General features: G+C 35.3%; 1 protein-coding gene across 2 annotated transcripts in view; it reads right to left on the bottom strand.

Moving 5' to 3' along the window:
• PCDH15 (protocadherin related 15) overlaps positions 1-25,101 on the bottom strand; it is a 791,076-nt gene that overhangs the window by 200,045 nt on the left and 565,930 nt on the right. For both annotated transcript variants that reach the window (XM_037066919.1, XM_037066920.1), the window contains exon 18: positions 24,753-24,881. In XM_037066919.1, coding sequence (XP_036922814.1) covers positions 24,753-24,881 — 129 coding nt within the window. The remainder of the gene's footprint in view (positions 1-24,752; positions 24,882-25,101) is intronic.

Genomic DNA, 25,101 nt, shown 5'->3' with positions numbered 1-25,101 from the left:
ACTAACCATTGCTATCTCATGTTGGTTTTATTCTATCAGGAAATCCTCCCTCAACTGCACAACCTGATTGTTCCTCAGCTCGCGTGTCATGTCTCTTGGTATCTGAGTGCATGGAAAGCTTCATCCCTAGGCTTCTGACGCTCATTGCACATTACTTTAGCAAAGTCCTTTTTACTTTTTTACATAGCCTCATGAAATTAAGACCTACTTAAGGGCAGGCTGGTCTGCTCATCTCTGTACCATGTTTGTTCTTTGCACTATGTTTTCTGCAAAAATTTCACATGAAGCTATTTTCTTTATGCATTTACACATCACTCCTACCCAACCACAGAATCACATGAAGAAATCAAAAACTTATTATTTGAATGAAAAAACTAAATCAAAAATTAAAATTTATCATTTATTATTTAAAGTAACACATCTTCCTTTTTAGATGAAAATTAAATGAACAATCACATCAGCAATGGTTTATTTCTGGATTTTGTTATGATGTTATTCTATTGTTTTTCTTTATTTCATTTTGTCTCTATAATGCTTTAAAATTGTATTTACAGTTCAGTTTGAAAACAAGTGTTGTATATACATCATCTATGTTTTATGGATTTGAATCTAGTACTTTTATTTTGTGATATTCTATTCCATTGTTACTCAAGCCCCTTTCATTATAACTCCCCTAAAGAGGCTTTTTACATATTTTTCCTAATTGCACCTCCATGAAATTGTATTATCATAGATGTATTATATATCTATTTATGTACATATGTTTACCTGTACTTTATACATGTTTTTGTTTGCCTCTGAAAAGTCTTCCATTTTGGGAGTGATATGCCCTTGTTAAATGAATGCTTTAGTCATAAGAAAGGTCTCTGTAACTTCCTAATATGCCATAAATAAGAATTTTAATTAAAGCATCATTTCTCCAATAACAAGTGTTGTTCCTTCAATTACTCATTACAATGACATCACTGCCTAAAATATCAGATTATTTAGTCGGGTAACCCTTTTAGGGTATCTCTGGAGTGCAGTCAATAGTCATCACTTTTAAAGTAATTAAGTAAAAAAAAAAAACCATCACCATGAAATGCATTTTATGCGTTCATCTGCATGGCTCAGGCATTCCTCTGTGCCTTCCTTGTCTGCCGAGTTCTAACACACTGAACTGTTCTCTTCTTATTTCTAAAGTATTTTAGTTTCTTCTATGCTTATTGAAGATGTCATAGTTTGCTTATCAGATGTTTCCATGATATTTGCTACTAATCTTAAATCTTAATTTTAGTTTTATCTGGTATTCTTTTGAGTTAAATATAAAGACACCCATGGATTTCCCTAAAGAGCCAAGACTGCACACAAAGTACTGTTCTTCTAACTGTCACAGAGCTTTCCGAGGTTATGTTGTCTCACAAATGATTTGCTTCTATTGGTTCTAGAAGAAATTTTAACTGGAATTGGGAAACATTTTGACACCCAGGTTGGATGCTCTATGAAGTTCTCCATAATTGTGTTTTCTGGAGGTTATCAAGCATTACATTATCTGATGCACACCTAATGCAAAAAAGAATACCTTTTACCAATATGAAATTCACTTAATGAAAGAAAATATCTTCTAATTCATGGACACTATGAATAATGGCTTTTATTGGATACTAATATACATTTTTCCCAAATGCAAACATAAAATTAAAAGGGTTTCCTCCGTTTTGCATACATTGTTATAATCTTACTGTATTGACCTACCCTGCTAATGCCACTTGAGTAGAACAGGATACAGATATTGATCCCTTGGGTTTATGTGTCGTCTGTCATTACTTGAGCTATGTTTAAAATTCAGCAGTTTTTCAATTACGTTCCATTGCCCTAATCTGGGATGTTGCCTAAACTGGTTGAGAAATGTATGTTTTACATTGATTCATCTGCCAACAATGCACTGGATTTTCTAAAGATCACATTGCCAACTGTCTTGTCTAACAGATTTATTTAAATTAGGAGAATAGAATTAATTAGACAGAATAACTCATCTCTCCTTATGTACTCCCTAGCACTGCGTTTCTGTGCAGGAGAAAGAATGTGCACGAAATGCAGAACTGCCCTTTGAATCAAATGTTGGATTCAGACTCTGCTGAGTTCTCCCTTCCCAGCTGCCTTCTTTCCGTGATGCTGTCAGAGCACATCCTCATGTGCACGGACTTTACAAATGGGGTCTGTTTTGGAATGATTGCCATACACCAGGCATTGTGCAAAGTGCTGTCTGTTTCCTTTCATGTCAGTGTTTAATGCTACTGCTGCTCAACTTAATATTGGAAATATATGTAGAGGTGTTTAAGCTACAGATTTTACAAAAAAACATTTTATCAATGCTTAAGGGTTTTTTTTCTTTTGTGGTTGTTAAAGTAGAAAAATACAATAAACTCAATTAGAGACTTCTAAAGGTGGAAATAACTTTTGGACATACATTCTATTATTAGCACATTCTCATTAAAAACATTTTCAATATCACTGGTCATGCAGAAATTATCCTGGAGAACAATGGGATTTATTCTGTGGAATTCTGTTGATGGTTAAAACAGTCTCATCAATATAATTAAGTAATAAAAGAACTGGAGTTTGGCATAAAAATTGAAAAAAAAAATAACCAGAAGTTAAAATTAAGTGTATAACTCTAAGAAACTAAAACTCCACAACCTGTCTGCCGAGTATCTTTGCCGATAATGAAGAAGAAAGTTATTGATTTATTTCAAACTTAAAGTTTAAAGAATCTAAATGGAGACTGAAGCTACCATCCACCAAGACAAGTTTGAACCGTTTGATTTGGTTTGCCTAGAGGAAGCAGTACTCTTGCAACTTCTATAAAGATGATCACTTTTGACAGAAATCTATTTGCTTTGACTGGGATGAGTGTGATGCTGAGGAGTTACAACGCCATTAGAAAAGTCTGTGGGTTCGGAAAAGCTCGTCATAAAAAACGGTTCCAATACAAGGAAAAAGACAGTGAAAAAGAGACTGCATTTGCTATACATCCATATCTTGAATTATGATACCTATAGAGAATACTCCAGTCCTGGGTTTCAGAATCCCAATGACCTAATCCTTCTGCGATATTATAAACTAAATGGTGAGAAAACAAGCCGAATAAATATTGGCTCTTTTTATTGATTTATTTTGTAGACTGAACCTAGATTTGAAAAAAATCCTCTTATCTTTTTTTCTTGATGACTGGAGGAAAACCAGTTCTACTCAGTCAGAGTGTTGTCTCAATACACTAAGGCTGTGGGTTTGATCTCCAGCCTCCACACAAACAATAAATAATCAAGGAATGCTAAATAAGTGGAACAAAAATCGATGTCTGCTTGTTCTCTCTCTCTCTCTCCTCTGTCTCTCTCTAAAATTAATTTAAAAAGCACTGCAGTATATACGGGTCTTTGTGAGTTGCATTCCCTATAAAACAGACAATAAGGTAGAAATTAGTTGCAAGTGGTTTATTGGTGTGTACCTTTGAGACAAATGCATTTGAGAAGCAACAGAAGAAAGCAGAATTAGATTAAAGAGTTTAACTACTATTCAGGGCCCAAACCAAACTTAGCCAACTCTGGAAGGTGTCTGGAATTAGAATTCCATGTTCAAGTTATTCTGATTTGAGCCAAAATGGCCGGGGCTTCACCCATGGACATTGGTTACACTGACAGGGGTGTGACCGTGGGTAAGGCAGTTCTCTGCAGCTGAGGCTATCCCTGCAACAGCAAACAGCTGGAGGATGTCTGCCTGCCTCACTCCCAGAATTGAGCAGTACATCCTTCCTTGAAGGGGGATCTGGGTGGTACATCTCGGTCTCCAGTATAAGCCTACAACTGCACTGCCTTTGCATTAGATTACAAACTTTTAAAAAAAGAATATAATGGGTCACACACATACATACCCATATGCATACCTAGAATCATTACAATATCAATCATTCATTGTTTTCAAAAAATAGCTATAGAGCTACAGTATGGTTTCACTGTCACACAAATACAGGGTTTGGCTGTTTTGACCTAAATCAATAAGGGTCTGTTTCTGCCCTTACACAATGAGATGCAGCTCAACATTTCTTTTGAATGTATTTTTCATAGAAGAGGCAAGGCCTAGATATGGTAAATTTTATATCTTTTCTATCCTTTAGTTCTTACAAACATAGCAAGACAGTTATTATTGTCCACATCACAGATAAGAATATTGCAGAAAAGCTGAGAAACTTGTTCAGGTTCCTGCAGTTTCCCAATTAAATAACTTAGATTGGAATTTAGGCCATTAATATTCATCTATTTGTGATTATTGTTAAAAGAGAGGGGTTGTTACAATTGATGAGCACTGGGAATTATTTTAAGTATATGATAAATTGCAGCCCAGAGATAATCAGTAATATGACATGAAAACAATTTAGAATTCATTCTAAACTAGTTTACTTATTTTAATTATAAAAATTAAGAGCTATGTTACAGAAATCCATACTTTGAGATTATTATTATGTAGCAATTCAGAATTTAAATGTATTCTACTAGAAAAATAAAAACCTAGGTTACAGGAAATTTCACTGGTTCCCTTCATGTTATTCCTTGCTCTGCTGTGAGCTAGTCTAAAGTGATGTCAGGGGAAAGATAGTAAAGTCAAAGGAAGTCATAGAATGAAGTCCTGGGGAAAATAATATGCAATGTACCCAGGCCTATGAAATTCACTATTGTTTTGAGACTCAGAGGTAATCTTTTAAAAATAAATCTATACGTAATTCAACATCTGTTCCTGTCTCTTGCATTCTCCCTGCTTCTGAAATTGAGGAGAAGCTTTAGCAATGGATTCAATTCCATCTTACAGTCCCAGAGGCTATGTTCCAAGAACATCTTCCACAACCATTTTTACCAAATCTATTTCCATCAGCATTCAAAACTGCTAAAGAAATTACCATCATAAAAAAAGAGAGAAAGAAGAGCCCCTTCCTACTATGTCTGTTGTCTTGCTACCATCCCTTCTCATCCCCATCTAGGGGACAACACATGTTAGGCCATTGCTCACCCATTCCTCAATGAGTTATTTATTGTCACACTAAACTATTTTTTGTTGTTGTTTTAGGCTTTGCATTTTCTTCTACTTAGAAGAAGTAGTCTTCACAGAAATTGACTGTTCTTTAGTCCTCAGCTTACATGGCTCGCCCTCTCAGGGGACTCTCTTCGGCCTCTCAATATATAGAAATACCCTTACTATTCACTCTTGGAACTCGCTATCTTCCTACACAGTGCTGGGACGATTTTGACTTTTGCATCTAACGATGTGTTTATTCATTTAATGTCTTACACGTTTTGGTCAGTGAGGTTCACGAGAGCAGAGACACTTCTGGGTGTTACAACACTCAGTCCGGTGCTCCACACAGAGCAGACACTTCATAAATATTCAATCAAGAAGTGATAAATGAAAGATAAAAAAATCCTAGCTATCCAGCTAAAGTATAAAAGGTATCGATGCAATTCAGATTAAAAATTGTAGAAATGCATATTGACAAAGTGTTACCATTTTCTCCTTTAAAAGTGGCAGAGAATCAAACTCTTCAAAGGTAGGCAGAGCAAGATATTATTTAGTCTACAAGCAGAAGGCATTCTTGTAAACGTTGTCTTGGTGTTGGTCAAAAAACTATATTCTGATTATAATATTCTTGCATAGGTTTTTATGTTAAGGTAGTGGAGTTAAAAGAATACCAAACTTTTGGCCTGAAAATACAATAACATTTTTATTCCCAGTTCTTTTACTTATTATTTATGTTACAATTTATTTACTTGTATGTTATCACTCATATATTCTGAGATATCATGCCAGTGAAATGGGAGAACAACTTAGGTCTTAAAATGCTTTATGAAAACAGGTGCCAACAATCACTGTTTGCAATTAATCTGCACATTCTAAAAAGGCAACCCTTCACCTCATTGATGGGGGTTAAAGTTGTTACATTGCCCTTTATTCTTAATATCAGAACATTACTTTAATCATTCATTTCCCCAGCATGTACCAATCATATAATACTTTTCAGAATCCACACTTGGAGAGAGATATACAAAAGATATATGTTTCCCTAGTATTTGCTACTTAGTAGCTCTTAAAGATATTACAATTACTTTTAAGTAATTACTTAAATAACTTAAATTACTTAAATTACTTAAATTACTTTTAAATAAACTACCCAAAATTATGTCAAGTCTTTGCTATCTTCAGTTACTAAATGTATCCTGTGGATAACATTGGATATTACTGAGTGCAGGTGCAAATGAAGGGCTACATGCTAATTAGAAAAAAACAAGTAGACATGTGTCCATATGCCTAGTAACTGATACTTGTTTAGTATCTTCTAATTCAAAAGCTGCTTTTGTGCACATTATCCCTTATAATTATCACATCAAAAACTATAAGACATTTATTATGACCACCCTCATTTTACTGTTGAGAAAACTGATGTTATAAGAACTTAATAAATAGAACAAATTGTATAACTAGTAAAGAGCAGAACTAAAACTTCAGCCCAGACTTTTTTAGTAGAAAACTGGTGCTTTTCCTACTACATCAACTTTTCTCCCCCTCACTTTTTCTCTTGCTTTATTATAGTGACATATACTAATCTACATGATAACATACTAAAGGATGTACAATACCATACTATACAGGCCCTAAATCTTACTCTTTATGCCACTCTGCTCAGATTACCTAAAAGTAACTTCATTAAAAACTGATATAAACATAGGTTCCTCAACTAAGATAATGAACTTCACTCTCAGGTATAAAGGCATATCACATTTTATTTGCCTCAAAAGAGTACCATTGCATCTTAAAGGAACCAAAATAATACCTTCTTTGTCCTAATTGATTTCATGTAAGTAGACATTTTACAAAGGTGTGGACTGTCAAGATATACTACAAGGCTCAGAGAGATGATGGAAAACATGACTATTAGACTGATATTCACATATCAAGTCTGAATTCTGAATGCTAAATAAAATTGTCTATAATTTACATGCAGTTTACACATTTGCCCCCTTATAATGGTAGACTTCATAAAAACTGTGTTTTAATATATATACTTATATATATTAAATACATCCAATATATAAATATTTGGATGTAATTACTTGCTATAAGACTTAAGCAATATTCTGTTGTTGCAGGTAACCTTTAACTAAGCCTTTTGGAATTTCATACAAATTGAAACAGGCAAGAAATCTATTTAAAGAAGCCTTGAAGTAGAGGTACACATGTAATATTAAATATGGTTTGAAATTAGAAGGCCTAAGTTTGTTTGCATGGAAAGCAAGAATAAACACTCGAGGAATGAAGACACAAGAAATACGTGTTGTCTTTCAGGAAAGCATGTTAAAAGCAAAGAACATGTCTCACTGGAGCATTTTTCTAAAACGTATTTGTGTAGACACAAAAGCAATGGCGTTTTTTTATCACAGAATACCAAATTAACAAATATATATAAAATGTATTTGAATAATCACTCAAAGCTGAGAGTTAAATTAGCTTCCGCATTTCTTTTCTTTTTTAAAATATTTTATTTATTTTTAGAGGGGAAGGAAAGGAGAGAGGAAGAGAAATATCAATGTATGGTTGCTTCTTGTGCATCCCCTGCCGGAAACTGGCCAGCAACCCAGGCATGTGCCCTGACTGAGAATCAAACCATGATCATCTGGTTCACAGGCTCAGGCTCAATCCACTGAGCTACACCAGCCAGGGTAGCTTCCGCATTTCTATGATCCTATTGTACTTTTTACCTGCCAGCCTCACACTCTTCACATTGCCTTATATATATGTATTTGCAATTTTGCATCTGTTAGCTAATGCAAATTCTAGAAAAGTAGAGAATGAGCCTGGTTCACAGCCATGCTTTGGTTTAGAGCTGAGTTTCCATCTCAGTAAATAGTAACTAAATTTTGAGCAGTTTTCTTTTTCCCACTCCTATATTATAAATATCAATGCCAAAAATCCAACATAACTGTTCAAATTTGATTTGATAATCATTCATGATTTCTTTCTTTTATTTATTCACATATATTTATTAACAAATTTGTGCTAGACACCATCTTAGGGGCTGGGGATGTAAACTGGGGCAAAAGTAAAAAGACTCTTTGATCTAATTTCACTTGAACTATAGGAAAAACTAGATATTAAACAATAACTGTCTTTTAAATATTACAAGAATAATAAAGAGGCATTGCACAATTATGACATGTATCTGGGCTTCAAACCAGCCCTCCGGGAAAGTACATTCTAATGGGGAAAATAAATGTTTTAAAAAGTCACAGAAATAAGAAATTTTGAAGTTTAAGAAGTACTGTGGAAAAAAGTACAGTGACGTATGAGAACATATAAATAGAGGCATTTAATATAATACGTGGCTCCAAGAAAGGAAATGACATTTAACTCACATCCATCCCTTCTAAACTATAGCTCTGATAAGGTCAGAAAATTTGGATACCCATGGAGATTTTCACTTTAAATGTACTAAGTACACATGATGACAAATAATTTTCTGTTTTTTTTAAGATTTTATTTATTTACCTTTAGAGGGGAAGGGAAGGAGAGAGGGAGAGAAACATCAATGTGTGGTTGCCTCTCGTGCATCCCCTGCTGGGAACTGGCCTGCAACCCAAGCATGTGCCCTGACTGGGAATCAAACCATGATCCTCTGGTTCACAGGTCCGAGCTCAATCCACTGAGCTACACCAGCCAGGACTATGTTTTTTACCTTAGGGAAAAATGACAATAAACAATATATCTCGATTTCAGTAAAATTCTTGAGACAACTTCTCGTCACATTTTTGTGGCTAAGATAGAAAACATGTTTGCAGATATGGCATAATAATTTAGATTTGGAGCCGATGGAACAATCATCCCAAGTTGAACAGCAAACTGAATAAGACTTAATGGCAAGTGGCAAGTCTCTATAAGTAATAGGTAATTGGGACAACATTGTCAGCCATTTTTTAAAAGATTTTATTTATTTATCTTTAGAGGGGAAGAGAAGGAGAGAGGGAGAGAAATATCAATGTGTGGTTGCCTCTCATGAGTCCCCTGCTGGGAACTGGCCTGCAACCCAGGCATGTGCCCTGACTGGGAATCGAACCATGATCATGTGGTTCACAGGCCCACGCTCAATCCACTGAGCTACACCAGCCAGGGCTGTCAGCTGTTTTTATGAGGGCATAAAGGACACAGTTTAGAAATATATGGATAATGCAAAGCTGTGTTTCATATCATAGACTGCTAAATCAAGACTAAAATAAACCTCAGTGTACGTCTCAAAATTCAAGTGTACACAATGTTACTGCTGCCCCCAGAGCTGCTGTAATTAGACTAAGTCTGAGAGTCCTTACTGTGCTTGAGGCATTGCGAATTACCTCCTCTAAGCCTTGGAGGACTTCACAAACCCGACCGACACTCTCCCTTTTGCGGACATGAGAAAATGGGGTTTCAGGCAGATTAGATAATTTGCCCAGAGTCATAGAGTTGCTAGTGGACATAGTTAGGATCTGAACCTTACACTGTCCGGTGGCATGGTCAGTGCTTTTCTCCAGAATTTTAGGTTGCCTCCAATTGTAAATACAAATTCTTTAGAATTTCACAGCTTCATGCTGATAACTGCCACTTAGCAGTTACATTGTTCTGGTAAATAATTCACCTCTTAAAGTCTATAGGTACAAAAATAATATTTGTAACTACCATAGCAGATTTTGTGAGTACTGAATAAGCTAATACAAATAAAGCCCTTGGAATAGTATTTGTCATCTAACTGACAATCAATATATGTTGGTAAATAATGCCAATATTATTAAAAATTTTTATGTGCCTTCCTTATATTCATAACCATAGCTAAATGTCACAGATCTGTGTGGAATCTGGATAATCTCTCAAAATTCATTCAGGACCCATTCATTGTCATTGGTTCATTTTCAATAAATATTAACAACGTCCCAAGCATTCTCACCTACTATTATTTCAAATTTGAAAGTAGGGCAAATACAGGAAGAAAATAAAATTGTGAAAGATGTGATGCTAGTAAAATATTTTATCTAAATGTTTTTATGTATACCATCTCATTAAATATTGAAAGTTTCAAGTGCTCCACATTAAGTCTGTAGAAGATTTTATGAAATTGTGAAGTATTCTGGGACTCCTGGGGTTTGTGATTTATAATTGACTGGCAATCAAAGAGAAAAAAATAATAAAAGCAAAGTTGCTTAGAGAAGTCAACTAAATTTACATAACTGATGAAACTTCACTGGGCTGTGAAATCATTAAGTTCTTCCTGTGAGTAATATTATTTCAATGAATTAATATTTCTTTTTATTTTTGTTTCAGGACCAAGACTACCTATTATGCTAAGGGATACCATACTTCAATGTAAAGTTTTCTAGGTATGAATATTTCTACCAAAATGCATGTTCTCTTAATTAAAGATGGGTATGGTCAAATAATCCAAAACTTCAGAGGGGAGGGTAGATATACTTCACATTTTTTGCAATTTATAAAAAAATTCCTTACTTAAATGGACAAAGGAACTCTGGCTGGTCTTGTTCAGTGGATTGACTGCTGACTTATAAAGCAAAGGGTCACACATTTGATTTCCAGTCAGAGCACATGCCTGTGTTGCAGGCTAGGTCCCCAGTAGGGAGCGTGCAAGAGGCAACCACACATTGATGTTTCTCTCCATCTGTTTTTTCCTTCCTTGACCTTTCTGTAAAACTAGGTAAATAAAATATTTACCCAAAAAAAAGGATGAAGGAGAATCTGATCTTTAGGTTTTCTTACTTCTCTGTAACTTCTACTTTCCTTTTTTTTCTCCATCTCTACCCACCTAAGTCTTCACCATATACTTTCTCCATTTCTCCTATTAGCATTAAATTTTCCACTGCTTAAGAAAAAAGTCCTGCAAAGCAGAAATTTTTCAGAACCATGAGTTTGATGAAAAGTTTAATTAAATGAAAGTGGAACAATTCATGGGTAACCAATTTTGTGGTAATTTTTCTTTTACTATTCTAGGTTTAATTTTTACCTGTAATAAAGTGATAAAATATTTGATTTTGATATATTTTCCAAATGTGTTATTATCAACCCCATGGTTGCTTCTCTTAATTTCATTATTACTTTCTGTTTATTATGTTCCTTTTGTACCCCATGGAAATTTAACTATATAACTCAATGATAAGGGACATCAAAAAAGATAAACAGATGATAACTTCAATGCATACTTTTAGCTATAAGAAATTGTCACTTGGTAAACAATCAGAGCAAACTCTGAGCTTTCTGAGAGAAAGACTCAATTTTTGACATAAATCTAAAGCTTGTGAGGTTACACAATAGGACATTTTAAAAAATATTCTGGGGTGGACTGGTTAGCTATTTTAAATTTCTTATAAAATTGAAATTATTTTTGAAATGTACTTAATAGGTCAATAACATTGACATCTCATACCATTTTAAACTACTTATTTGTTCAGCAATAGTCAGAGTTTTTTCCCCTTAATTCACCTCATATCAAGTTTCCAAAGTTTGTTACACATCAGTTGGCAAAATCCTTTCACAATGCGTATCAAATGATCATGTTATATACTTTAAATATGGTACAACCTTATTTGTTATTTATATCTAGCAAAGCTGGAAAAAAAGAAGCGAGTTACAAAGAGGCCCCTCCAGCTTGCTTTATAGTACCAACATCTAAACTGTTCCCTCAGATAATTTAGTCAGTTTGTTCATTGTGTTACCATAGGCAGCTAGAAATGAGTGGCCAGAGGGAAAATAAAGTAGGGACGCTGCCATTACAATCTAACAAAGAAGTTAAAACAGGAGGATGGAAACAAAATAATTCACATCTCACCAACTAACCCAGCAGTCCTGAGCCTGGCCCCATTGCCAGGTGTTCCGAACATCACAAGCACAGATAGCCCCTAAGTAAGGGAGTCCTTCAGGCTATATGCTGGGAAAGGGAGTGTCTGTAGTAATTTCACTATGACAAAAAAGGCTTTACTAGCTGAGAAAGAAAATCTTTGTAGCTGTACTTTATTCCCAAGGTTTAGAAAGGACAGAAGGGGGGGAACCTAGAAGCTGACTAAAGTATATAACCTCTGAACCACAATAGTTGGCATACTCAGATTAGTTCAGTGCCTACTTGTAGCTTTGGCTCAAATGTACAAAACGAACTTACAGGAAGTGTACTACTAAACTTACTACCAACTTTATATCCTCTATACATGGGTGCCTGCCTTCAGTTCTGTTCTCATGTGTATTTCATCAATGAACTTGCTATCTCATCTTCACTGTATGTGTTTGTCTCTCACTTGAATTCTTTTCTTGCAAGCAAGACAAGAACAGAGAAACAAACTTGGGTAAGGGGGTAGAGCACCTGACTCAGGTATCTTCCTGGAAACAATTGTCCATATGTGCAGCATTTTGAAAATAAACCCCTTTAAAGATATTTATGCTAACTTGTACTTTGAAGTTTTATGAAAATATCTATGTGATATGTGAGACCCAAGATGGCAGAAGAGTAAGTGGAAGCTACACTAACCTCCTCCCAGGACCAGTCTGGAATTACAACTAAATTGTAGAGAAATCATCCTGAATAACCAACTGAACAGTAGCTGGAGAGAAGCCTGATAACCACAGACAGACAGAAGAAACTACTTCACCACAATGTTACTGGTAAGGAGGCAGAATCACTAGAGGGCTGGCTGGGCTTCCACAGACAGCAGCTGAAGATCTGAAGGCATATTTTTGTGGGTTTTTTTTGCAACAGTTTACTTTAAAATACAATGACCAAGTGTTGGAAACAGCCTCAGTGCCCACCAGTAGATCAGTGGGTTAAAAAACTGTGGTACACAATGGCATATTTCACAGACATAGAACAAACACTTCAAAAATTTATATGGAAGCATAAAAGACCCAGAATAGCAGCTGCAATTTTGAGAAAGAAGAACAAAGTAGGAGGGATCACAATACCTGATATTAAACTGTATTACAGGGCCACTGTAATGAAAAAAAGCCTGGTACTGGCATAAAAACAGGCACAGAGACCAATGGAATAGAACAGAGAGCCCAGAAATAAGCCCAAATCTCTACAGTCAATTAATATTAGACAAAGTGGGCAGTAACATAAAATGGAGTAAAGATAGCCTCTTCAACAAATGGTGTTGGGAGAACTGGACAGCTACGTGCAAAAACTGAAACTTGAGTACCAACTTACACCATACACCAAAATAAATTCAAGGTGGATAAAAGATGTAAATATAAGTCGGGAAACCATTAAAGACCTAGAGGAGAGCATTGGCAGGAAAATCTCAGAAATTCCACTCAGCAATATTTTTACTGATACGTCCCCCAGAGCAAGGGACATAAAGGAAAGAATAAACAAATGGGATCTCATAAAAATTAAAAGCTTCTGCATGGCTAAGGAAAACAGTATCAAGATAAAAAGAGAAGCAACTGTTTGGGAAAACATATTTGCCAATGATACTTCAGACAAAGGATTAATCTCCAAAATATACAAAGAACTCACTTGACTCCACTCAAAGAAGATGAGCAACCCAATTAAAAAATGAGCAAAGAACTTGAACAGACACTTCTCCAAGGAGGACATACAGAGGATCCAGAGACACATGAAAAGATGCTCAATATCACTAGCTATCAGAGAGATGCAAATTAAAACCACAATGAGATACTACTTTACACCAGTCAGAATGGCTATGATAAACAAAGAAACAAACAACAAGTGCTGGAGAGGTTGTGGGAAAAAGGGGACCCTAGTTCACTGTTGGTGGGATTGCAGACTGCCAACCACTATGGAAAACAGTATGGAATTTTCTAAGAAAACTAAAAATGGACCTGCCTTTTGACCCAGTAATTCTACTGCTGGAATTATATCCTAAGAACCCTAAAACACCAATCCAAAAGAACCTATGCACCCCGATGTTCATAGCAGCACAATTTACGATAGCCAAGAGTTGGAAACAACCTAGATGCCCATCTGTAAATGACTGAATCAAAAATCTACGGTACATTTACACAATGGAATTCTATGCTGCAGAAAGGAATAAGGAACTACTACCCTTTGCAACATCATGGATGGAACTGGAAAGCATTATGCTGAGCGAAATAAGCCAGACAGTGAAAGACAAATACCATATGATATCACCATTAACAGGAATCTAAACAACAAAACAAACAGGCAAGCAAAATATAACCAATGACACTCAAATCCGGAACAGGCTGACAGGGTCCAGAGGGGAGAGGGGAGAGAATCATAGGGGAAAAGGGGATGGACTCACATGAATAAGTATAAAGGACACATGGACAATAACTAAGGTGGGGGGGCAGAAATGGGAGGGAGGTGGGGAGCACTGTGGGGGGGGAAGGCTGGGAATATGACAGAAAACTGTACTTGAACAAGAATTAAATAAAAAAAATGAAATGAAAGAAAAAAACTGTGGTATATTTACATAACACAGCAGAATACTATGCAGCAGAAAAAGAAGGAATTCTACTGTTTCCCTATTAATTTTCTGTGTAGATGTTCTATCTCTAATTAAAAGTGGGACATTGAAGTCTTCTATTTTTTTCTATGTTGTCTAAATCACATTTCAGAAAAGTCAATGTTTACTTATATATTTAGGTACTCTGATACTGCATGTTTATAAATTTATAATTAATATATCTTCCAAAAGAATTTACCATTTGATCATCATATGATGACTTTTTCATCTCTCATTATAAATAAAACATTGATCAAAAAGATAAACATTGATTAAACAAATGAATATTGATGGAGAATAAATTAAAGAAGACATCAATAAATGAAAATAAGCCAATATTCATGAATTAGAAGACTTAATATTGTTAAAATGTCCATACTGCCCAAATTGATTATAGACTCAATGAAATCTCTATCAAAATCCAATGACATTTTTTACAAATTTGTTCATCCTAAAATGTATATGGAACCACAGAAGATACTGAGTAGCCAATGGGATCTTGAGTAAGAAGAACAAAACTGGAGGCAGAATCATACTTCCTGATTTCAAAATATATTACAAAGCTTCAGAAATTAAAACAGTATGATAGGGCATAAAAACAAACACATACAGAAAATGTACAAAATGGAAATTCCATAAATAAACCAATGCCTATACATTTAACCAATCTTTGACAAGGGATCCAAAAATCACAATAGGGAAAGCACTGTGTCTTCAACAAATAGTGTTGGGAAACCTGGATATCCACATAAAAAAGAATGGAATTGGACCCTAATCTTATACCATAAACAAAAATTAACTCAAAATATATTAATGACTTTTACAGTCTGAAATTATAACACTCTAGAAGAAAATGTATTGAAAATGTTTACCTACTAAATAAGTATTTATATAATTTTTAATAATAAATGTAATATTTGTAAATAACAAAACAATAAAATAAAGTAACATAAGAAAATATCTTTATAATCTGAATATAGCAAGTAACAATTGAAAAATGATAAATAAAGTTAGCAATCTTAAAAATAAAAAATTAATGTATCAAAAGGCCCATTTAAGGAAGTAAAATGCAAGCCCTTTGGTTGGAGAATTGTTTGAAATACAAGTAACAAGAGGGGAGTCATATCTTGAATATGTAAAGAACTCCCACAGATAAAGAAGAAAAATTAATGTTAACCCAATAGATAAATGGATATGAAACTTATATAGGCACTTTGGGGAAAAAATCAAAATAGCTATTAAGCATTGAAAAACATATTCAATCTTATTAGGGAAATGTTTATCATGACCACAATGTGATAGCATAACAATCATACTAGATTGGTTCAAATTAGAAAGATTAACACATCAAGAATGCAGATGGGGACTATTACTAACTCACAGAATTCTTGACACCATCACTATAAAAATATTTGGCATTTTCAGTTAATTAAATATACTCTTACTCATAACATAGAGAAACTCAGACACATGTGCACCAGCTAAAATTATAACAATATTCACAACATCGTTGATTACAATATTTCAGAATAGAAACCACTCAGATGCTCATCAATAATATAATATCAAAATTAAATGTGATTTGGTCACATAGAGCAAAAAAAATGAACAAATGTTCAGGCAGATGTATGGTTGACTCTCACAAAGAGAAAGACAGATGAAAGAAGGCAAATACTAAAACATATATACTCTACAATTTTGTTTATGTTCATTAAAAAACAACTAAACTATATGATTTATGATGCTGATCTGGTAAACCTGCAAACTATCTTAGTGGTTAATTATAGGTGGCGGAAAGTATTGAATAATTGTGACTAATAAGAATCACGAAGGGTGCATTCCTGGTGCACCCTGCGTTGTACTTACGATTCTATTTACTTATAATAATTTATTAAACTGTGCAGTTATGTCTAAATAACTTTTTCTACATTACACACATTTCATAAAGTTAAAGGACAAGCTGTGGTCTTCATAAAAGCTTTCAGAAACAGTAGAAATGCTTCCCACAAAACCTCAAGTTGACTGCCAGGCTTCCTCCTTAGTTATGCAGTAGAGTCAGTCTAAGTAATTGTAGTGAGCTGTAACATTTGTAGAGAAGAATAACTGAACCCAGCTAAAGTGAATAAGCTGTGAATTCTCATCAGTCTATAACACAACGGTGCAATTTGTATAAGGTCGAATCTCATAAATAAATAATGTAGCAGTAAAAGGCACAGCTAGATGAATGGATCAGGGATTTGTGAAGCAGAAATAGCTGGTATTTCTTCTTATATAAACATAAATAATTTAAATGGAGTAGAATTTTAAATAGATGAATTAAGACACAGTACTAAAATATAACCAAACAGGCTACTTACATTTTTTTCTCATGTAATCTTAAACCTGTGAACATCGTTCATTATTATTTCCTGGACTCCCGGATGGTAAATATTGTGCCCTATATCAACCTAAAATTCAACTGCTCTTTGCATTAACACTGCTTTTATAAACAACTCTATGTGTACTATACTACAAGCTAAAATTCTAAAAGAATATAAATACCAAATATAAAACATTTTTCTCTATTTACCAAGAAAACATGTTTACTTGTAGATGTGTGAGTGAGATAAGCCAAATATATATGTTTAGGTATCAAAGTTTATTACACATTTTTCTATAATGTTTATGAATCACCAGTGTAAAATTTATTCTTTGATTATTTTAATACATTAGGTCTAGCTTCATTTCATATCTTCTAAGGGGCCAATATTGAGTTGGGTGGTGATGTTTCTAAGATCAATATGGCATGGTCTCTGATTTCAAGGAATTTGGATATATAGGTGACTTCAATGTACTTTACAAAGCACTTATATAATTGGGAGATAGGAGTAGGAAACTGTACATAGAAAATCTCAGAAATGGATTTCTGGAAGAGATTATATGTGACTAGAATTTTCAAGGATGAGTTAGATAACAAAGAAGGGAGAAAGAAGAAACCAAGACAGGAGGCATAAGCAGAGGCAAGGAAAGGGACATAGGAAAGTTCTGAGAACATATTATCTAGAGTAATTACAAGCAGGTTACTAATACCGGAACTAAAGTTGTAAAGTAGTGGTAGGAGGTGTGTCTGATTTGTTGCATTGTGGGATACTTTCAATAATTGGGCTGTGCTTGTTAGAGACATCGTTCCAGCAGTTATACTGAGGACAATGATGAGGGGTCAAGAACGGTGCCAGGATAAGCAATTAAGAGGGTATAATAATAGTTCAGATGAGAAATAATGAGAGCCTGACTATGGTTGTTTGGAGAGAGGAAAGGATTTGAGAAGAACTTGAAACGTGTAAGATACCAAGACTGCTGATTGGCTGGAGCTGGACAGTGAGGGAGAAAGAGGTGACTGAGATGACTCCTCACCACTTGGCTTCAGGCACGGCTAACCAAGAAGGATCCCTTCCTGGGCAGATAAAAAGAATTGCTGAGTCTTAAACATGTAGACTTTGAGATGGCTATCGGGAATAAAAGTGGATTTGCTTTACAGATAAATACCTATTTGGGGCTGTAGCTTGAAAGGGCAGAAGGGACTAAAATACATCGATGGGAAACACCAGCATCTAAGTACAATTAAAACTGTGGTTTTAATAGGAGAGAAATTCCCAAAAGGTGTGTGTAGAATCAGAACAACAGAGAACTTACTTTCAAAAATTGTTTTGGAGGTTTTGGATATATTTATTACATTGTGGTGATGTTAACAAAAGTGTACATATATTCAAACCCAAATTCACCAAATTGTGTATGTGCTATATAGCTTTTTGTATACTAATTATACCTCAGTAAAGATAAAAAAGGAATAATACTGTATTTAAAACAAGCAATTTAAGAAGTAATCAAATAAAGGGAAAGCAAAATGAGTAAGATATTCCTAAAATCAAAAATTGGTCAGAATGGCTATCATTAATAAATCGACAAACAACAAGTGCTGGCAAAGTTGTGGAGAAGAGGGACCCCTAGTACACTGTTGGTGTGAATGCAGACTGGTGCAGCCACTGTAGAAAACAGTATGGAATTTCCTCAGAAATCTAAAGATGAAACTGCCTTTTGATCCAGCAATTCCACTGCTGGGACTATACCCTAAAAACACTGAATCACCAATTCAAAAGAACCTATGCACCCCAGTGTTCATAGCAGCATTATTTACAATAGCCAAGTGCTGGAAACAGCCTAAGTGATCGTCAATAAATGAGTGAATCAAAAAATATGGCATATTTACACAATGGAATACTAAGCAGCAGAAAGAAAGAAGGGACTCCTACTTATTGTGACAGCATGGATGGAACTGGAGAGCATTATGTTAAGGGAAATAAGCCAGGCAGTGAAAGACAAACACCATATCATCTCACCTATAAGTGGAACCTAATCAATGAAAAAAGCAAAAGAGCATAACAGAACCAGAGACTCAGAAATAAAGAACTCACAGTAACCAAAGGGGATGGGGGAGACAGATAATGGGGGGAAAAGGGGAAGGGGCAAGCAATGGAAAACAAATAGGGGACTCATGGGCATGGAAAAGTGGAAGTGGAGGTGGAGGAAATAGGGTAGGTGTGAGAAATGGGAAAAATGGCTGGACAACAGTAACTGAGCAATAATAAATAAATAAATAAAACCGGAGAAAACATAGTAGAGCTTCAAGAAAGAGAGATCCACTTCTAATGCAGGAATAAAGTAATTCAGACAAAAATTACATTTGGCAATAAAGATGTCCTTAGTGACCATGCAGATGGAGGTGGGTATTTTATTGTATGTCTGGGATTATGTAGAGGTGAATATTTATATATACACACAAATGTATGTGTACATATATATAGTCATTATAGTAACTGATAACAAGACTAAAAACTCCTAAAAGAGTAGGTCCCAAGGATTTTTTGTGTAAACAAAATCATAACATTTCCTAATCCACTTATGGACTGATATTTGAATATCTGGAGGATTGCCAAATTTCAAAAGTATTCACCAGCAATAGTTAAATCTCCATTTTTAGGTAGCAGCATTAAATGAATGCTACCAATTTTGGGTGGTGGTTTTTTCTTTACTCAAGTAAGAACAGTGTTTGCATTACATAGTTTGACTTCACAAAAGAAGCCATAAAATTCCCCACTTGTGGCCCACTTAAAAAAGAAGTATTATAGTTGTAGGCACTGTTCAATGTCATGCTGAGCTACAAGAAATAAATAAAAGACCATAAAGCTCCCCACCTTCATTTCACTTTTAGAACCCACACGGGGAGATGACAACATTAATCAGACACAGATCACTGAGGGTCAGATTTATTTTGCTTAATATTAAATTGTCTTGTTGAAGGAAATATTATTTTAAAAAATGATACGACTGTTACCTTTCTAAAGACTGCCATTTACTAATGATTTTAAAACTGCTTTAAGGGCTTAAAACTAAATCTTTGCCACTTCATTGCCGCTGAGATGTAGCATGCAGATTCCCCACTGGGAATACATTTGTGTTTCAGCTTAAATAAATTCAGATGCTTTTGTTGTAGAACTGGAATAACATTTTTGTTGACTCGGGCCTCTATTTTTGTTACTTAGAGCTAAAAGAAGTCAGTTCAGCAAAAGAATTTCTGCAAGGTATTAACTAGAAATTTGCTGGGAAGTAGCTAACTCAGTATTGTATACAATGCTTAGAACTTGTTTAATCTTAATGGGCAGTGTTGTTTCCAAGCATGCTTTCTCAATGCATCTGTGCCTGCATTCACACCCAGGGTTACTCTGAAAAACAGAGATGAAACTTTTCAGGAGAATTTGAGCCCCTAAGAAGCTAATCAAGGAGATGGTACTACAAAGGCTAGAAATAGTTGATACGAGCTCCAAGGCTGCCTCCCTCCATACTCCCTCTTCACCCTTTCGCTGGACCCAAATACATCTCCACTGCTCCCAAATAAGCACACACGGTAATGTATTACAGCATCTGAGGGGGAAGCATGCCTAAGTAAAAACACCATCTAATTCTTCCTTATGCTAAATTCTATTAGACAAATACGAAGAAGTCTTCTTTGTGACCCTGTATCTCAGGCAGTGTTTGCTGAAACAGAGCTTTCTTTATCTTTTCCTGACTCCCCATCTCAGTGTCAAGATTGAATACATCAAACATTACTTGAGAAATAAATGAAAATGACACCCATTACATTAAACTAAGCATCATGAAGTCAGGACCAAACTCATTTCCCTGGCTCTGACATGTTAGAATTAATTTTCCCAGAAGGTCCTCCAGTTTTAGGAATAAACGGAATCTTGGAAATATATCCAAGAAATGTATCAAACTCATTTAAAATGACATACATAATTCCAATAACAGATCCAGCTTTACCCTCAACTATTTGCCCCATTTAACAATAAGTAAATAAACACAGACATGCAAACATTTAAAAATAATTCTCTCTCACTTCCTGGACACCCAGGAATTTGGGATCAACTTAGCCTTTTGTACAAGCAGGTATGAGGCCTAATGTCTGAACCCCATTTTAAAAATGAATTACCGTCAGATGGTTCCGAGTCAGAATATGCCTGGAGTAGATTCTATCTCCTTTGAAAGCCTGTGAAGGGTACTAACCCAAACTCTATACTGACAAGTAAAGTCTTTATATCAGCAGCTATTCCATTAGGGCTTCCTGCTTGCCCATGTAAACTTGACACGTTTCAGGTCAATTTTCCAGAACCCCTCTAAACTAATATTCCATTACTGTAAGATTATCGATTGGTTCTCAAATTGCCTCTTCAGCTCAACTCTGTCTTGCATCATATCTGCCCTGTATCTTTATTTCCTTTTTTCTTTTCCAGTCTGTAATCTCACTAATTTATCAAGGTTCTGCCGATGACACATACTACCGTGAACCTTGACATTGCCATATCACTTCCTGAGCTGTCTTTTATTCCTTTCAGTAAACAACTGGCATGATGCATTTGACATTCATACAGAGTCTGTTTTTACTGTTTTTTCTAGTTCTATTTTCTACATACATTTTTTCCAACTCTACTGCTACTGGAAGTACTTTGAGAATATAGAGAAGATTCCAAGATTTAGATTTGATGTGCTACACCTGTGTAAAGTAAGTTCTGTGTTAAAAACAATTACTGGCTAGTAGTTTATTTTTTACCATGCTGATTAAAATGTTTGATTTGTTTAATCTATGAATATCACCTCATAAGTTTTTCCTGTTTAATTAAGCTTGATGGTACACCACCACCTTAGTAAATGAAAAGTTTCTCTGCCGTTTGAATCCAAATACTGGATTATTCACACCAAAATACTGTTAGAACAAAACTCAAAGTCAGAAACTCAAATTCAGTAAAAAAAAAAACCAACCAAATAATATCTTTGTGTTGAGTCAAAATAGTTTTGGTGACAATTACCATGAAATTTTATAAGCAGAGCATGAGTCATTTAGTGAAACTGATATATTGTATAATCATCATTAGGCAGCAACAGGGGACCATTATGATGTATCCAAATTCCATCCTATGAGTATTACAACTTCTCTGGAACTGTGTAGAATCTGTTGGATGCACCTGCTTTGGATGTTTTTCTCTTCTTTTGTATTTTCAAACTCATTCTGGTTTTTTAAGAAAACATGTCTTGTCTAAAGACCAGGACAATTCCTGTTTTATCAGATTATGAGTGCTAAGGTCTATGTTTCCGTTTTTGATGTTGAAATAAATTATAGAGACCATTTCTCACGAAACTGAAGAAACAAAAGATAAAAAATGCTTAATGCTATAATTCCTTCAAAGACAAAGAATCACTAAGGAAAGTGACAAATAGAAGTTAAAAAAATTAACTAGGGATGATCATTATGTTAATGTCTACTTATGTGTTACTGTTCCATATGGACTATGGAACATAAGTGTGTGTATATACATATAAGTACAAACATACACATATGTGTGTATTTCATATGGGTTTATTACTCCAATACTCAGCAAATTAAGAGAAATTGGAAAGATTATTTTCCTAAAACATTTCAACACCCATTTATGTTATCTGACTGGTTGTAGATATCACTGATAAAAATTTCAGTTTCCATCTACGTGGCATCCAAGAGTGACAACTGTAATGCAATTTGATTATCATTCTGATTAGACTATTACTTCAAGCCTAATGCATCTGTCTAGGTTATTCTAATTGCCTTCTAATTCAGCTTTCTGGATTTAGAGCCTCCCGTTATAATCTACTCAAGAGCAATCTTTACATGATCAAAACCTGATCATCTCACACCTCAGACCCTCCAGGGGTCCCCCATCATCTCCTACCACATGGCGAAGAGAGCTGTTTTAGATATGGCACAACTTCTTGACTACGATTAGGACATGCCACATGCTCTCATTCACCTGTGCTTTTATTCATGAATTTAACTTTCTCTAGACAATCCCCACCCCCCACGTCACCCCTTGAAATCTTTTGCCAGGATACATTTTTCATGAATCAACTTTGGTATTGCCTCCTATTATGTTTTTTGCCCACGCGCCCCTTACCACCTTGTTTGCTTGGTATAAAGAAGGGGCAGTGCCCCATGCATGACCCTCAGAGCACATGTACTCTCTGGACAACTTCCACCTGCTGGAATCTGCAGTCCGACTGAATGCCTTGATATCAGAATTGCAGAGAGTTTGCTTGCTTGCACAGGAAGCAGGATGTGCGGCAGTGTGGCCCCTCCACAGCAGCTGGGCTGAGCAAGAATTCTAAGGATTTAGTGCACGAATTTGCAAGATCCATCACTTCTTGGGATCGCTTTTTCGGCAAAGTGTGTTCTGTGCCATTTCCCAGAATTTGCCCTCAAAATTAATCTGCAATTCCTAATAATAGATGGGTAGTAGCAATCCCTTTATGGGCTACCATCTTTTCTCTGCATCACTTCCTTACCTCCCTGTTAGTATTACTTGGCTTCTCAAATAACAGTTTATACCAGACTAAGGTAAAAGGTTTGACACCAGAGGCATTGTGTGGGCTTCTGGAGTCGAGTGGTTTGCTGGCCACGTCCATCAAGCCTCTCCAACGTGTTGAAATAGCACAATTACCCAGATGCTCTCCTGTCATGAATTGGGATGACATAAAGGCATAAGGGGATGCATGACGGATGCAGTCTCTCCAGGATTTAAGAGAAACAGGGACAATGATATCAATAATGGCTGTGGAGTTGGTAGTTTTAGTAAGCATTATCCATGCTCTGAGGGACTCAAACTAACCATTCCAAATGTCAGGGCGTGGTGTGAAAGTCAGAAGCTCTCTAAAACAGTATTTAAAGAAACCTTCCTTTATACAGCCAGTGAGAATATTAGAATGAAAACCAGACTCTCTGTCTGATTGTCAAAGTAGCTGAATTGCAGAAAAGTCTTACTTCAAAGTGGCAGCAAACCTCCTGTTTAAAACCCAAAGCCTTAAAGGGAAGAGGTGGGTTTCTGAAACAGACTCAGGACACCTGGGTGACTCAGTCCTCCTAGAAGACATGTCCTCTTTGCCCAGAGGCCATATAAAATCTCTTTTAGCTCAGGTAGATATCTCAAAATATGTACACTATCCTAAAAATTTTCCCTCATCTTATGACTTTTAGACCATTAACTATGGTCTAACTTACAAAGTACTGTCTCTGGTAAAAAAAAAAAAAAATCAAACAAACAAACAAAAAACGCCAGGATTTTTCATCAAAAGGACTACAGAAACTGGCTAATATGTCCAGTTTGAAATCAGGAGAACATGCCTAGGAACGAGTGCTGAGTATACTGGACAGGGGTTGTGTGTGATGTATTAACATAAAGTACATAGTAGATGTTCAATACTTGCTTATACCCCAAATGAACTTACCTCTAAACAATTGTATTTTGAGCTACACATTACCAAATTTATACTTAATGGAATAGCTAGTTACATATTTATTTTAAAGTCTTTTATCATAATTCCAGGACATAAAAATGTATAGTAAATACGAAAAGAATACTCTTTAATGAATCAGCATTCACTTACACAGTGGTGAATCACATTTTATAAAATGTAAACCAATGAGCTTAAAAATTTAAATCCAAATGGACATATGGTTTTAAAAAATCTCGAAGAGTATCCAGCCCAGTGATTGAGAATGTACGCACTTGAGTGTCATCTTCCATGACTCCCAAGCGCCCGCACAGAGTGTTTTCCAATCGTTTTGATGCTCCATCGTTTAAGACATATTCCACTTACCCTCACTTGACCCACAAAGGCATTGGCTTCTTCTTCCACCACAGACAGATTCCTAGGCAGGTAAGGATCAAACATTGGAGCATTGTCGTTGACATCTGACACCACCACGTTTACCGTGGCAGTTGAGGTCTTAAAGAGAAATAAAGAATTTAATGTGAGAGAAATTATTTCTATTCGGATGACAGTTAATTGTTCATTGTGGCATTTGTCGATCTGAAAAGTATCTCATTGTTATCCCCATGACTTAGTTTCCCAAAAAAATATTAAAAAGAGAAAATTGACAATTTTCAAAACTTTAAAAACAAATGGAAAAATCAAACAGTAATATTAAAGTGAAAAGTTCTTCAGT

This window comes from Sturnira hondurensis, unplaced genomic scaffold, assembly GCF_014824575.4.
Source record: "Sturnira hondurensis isolate 20B ecotype Veracruz unplaced genomic scaffold, ASM1482457v3 Scaffold0016684, whole genome shotgun sequence".
NCBI classification, from domain to species: domain Eukaryota; kingdom Metazoa; phylum Chordata; class Mammalia; order Chiroptera; family Phyllostomidae; genus Sturnira; species Sturnira hondurensis.
The sequence above is the reverse complement of the archived record's forward strand: the minus strand, read 5'-3'. Positions and strand labels throughout refer to the sequence as shown.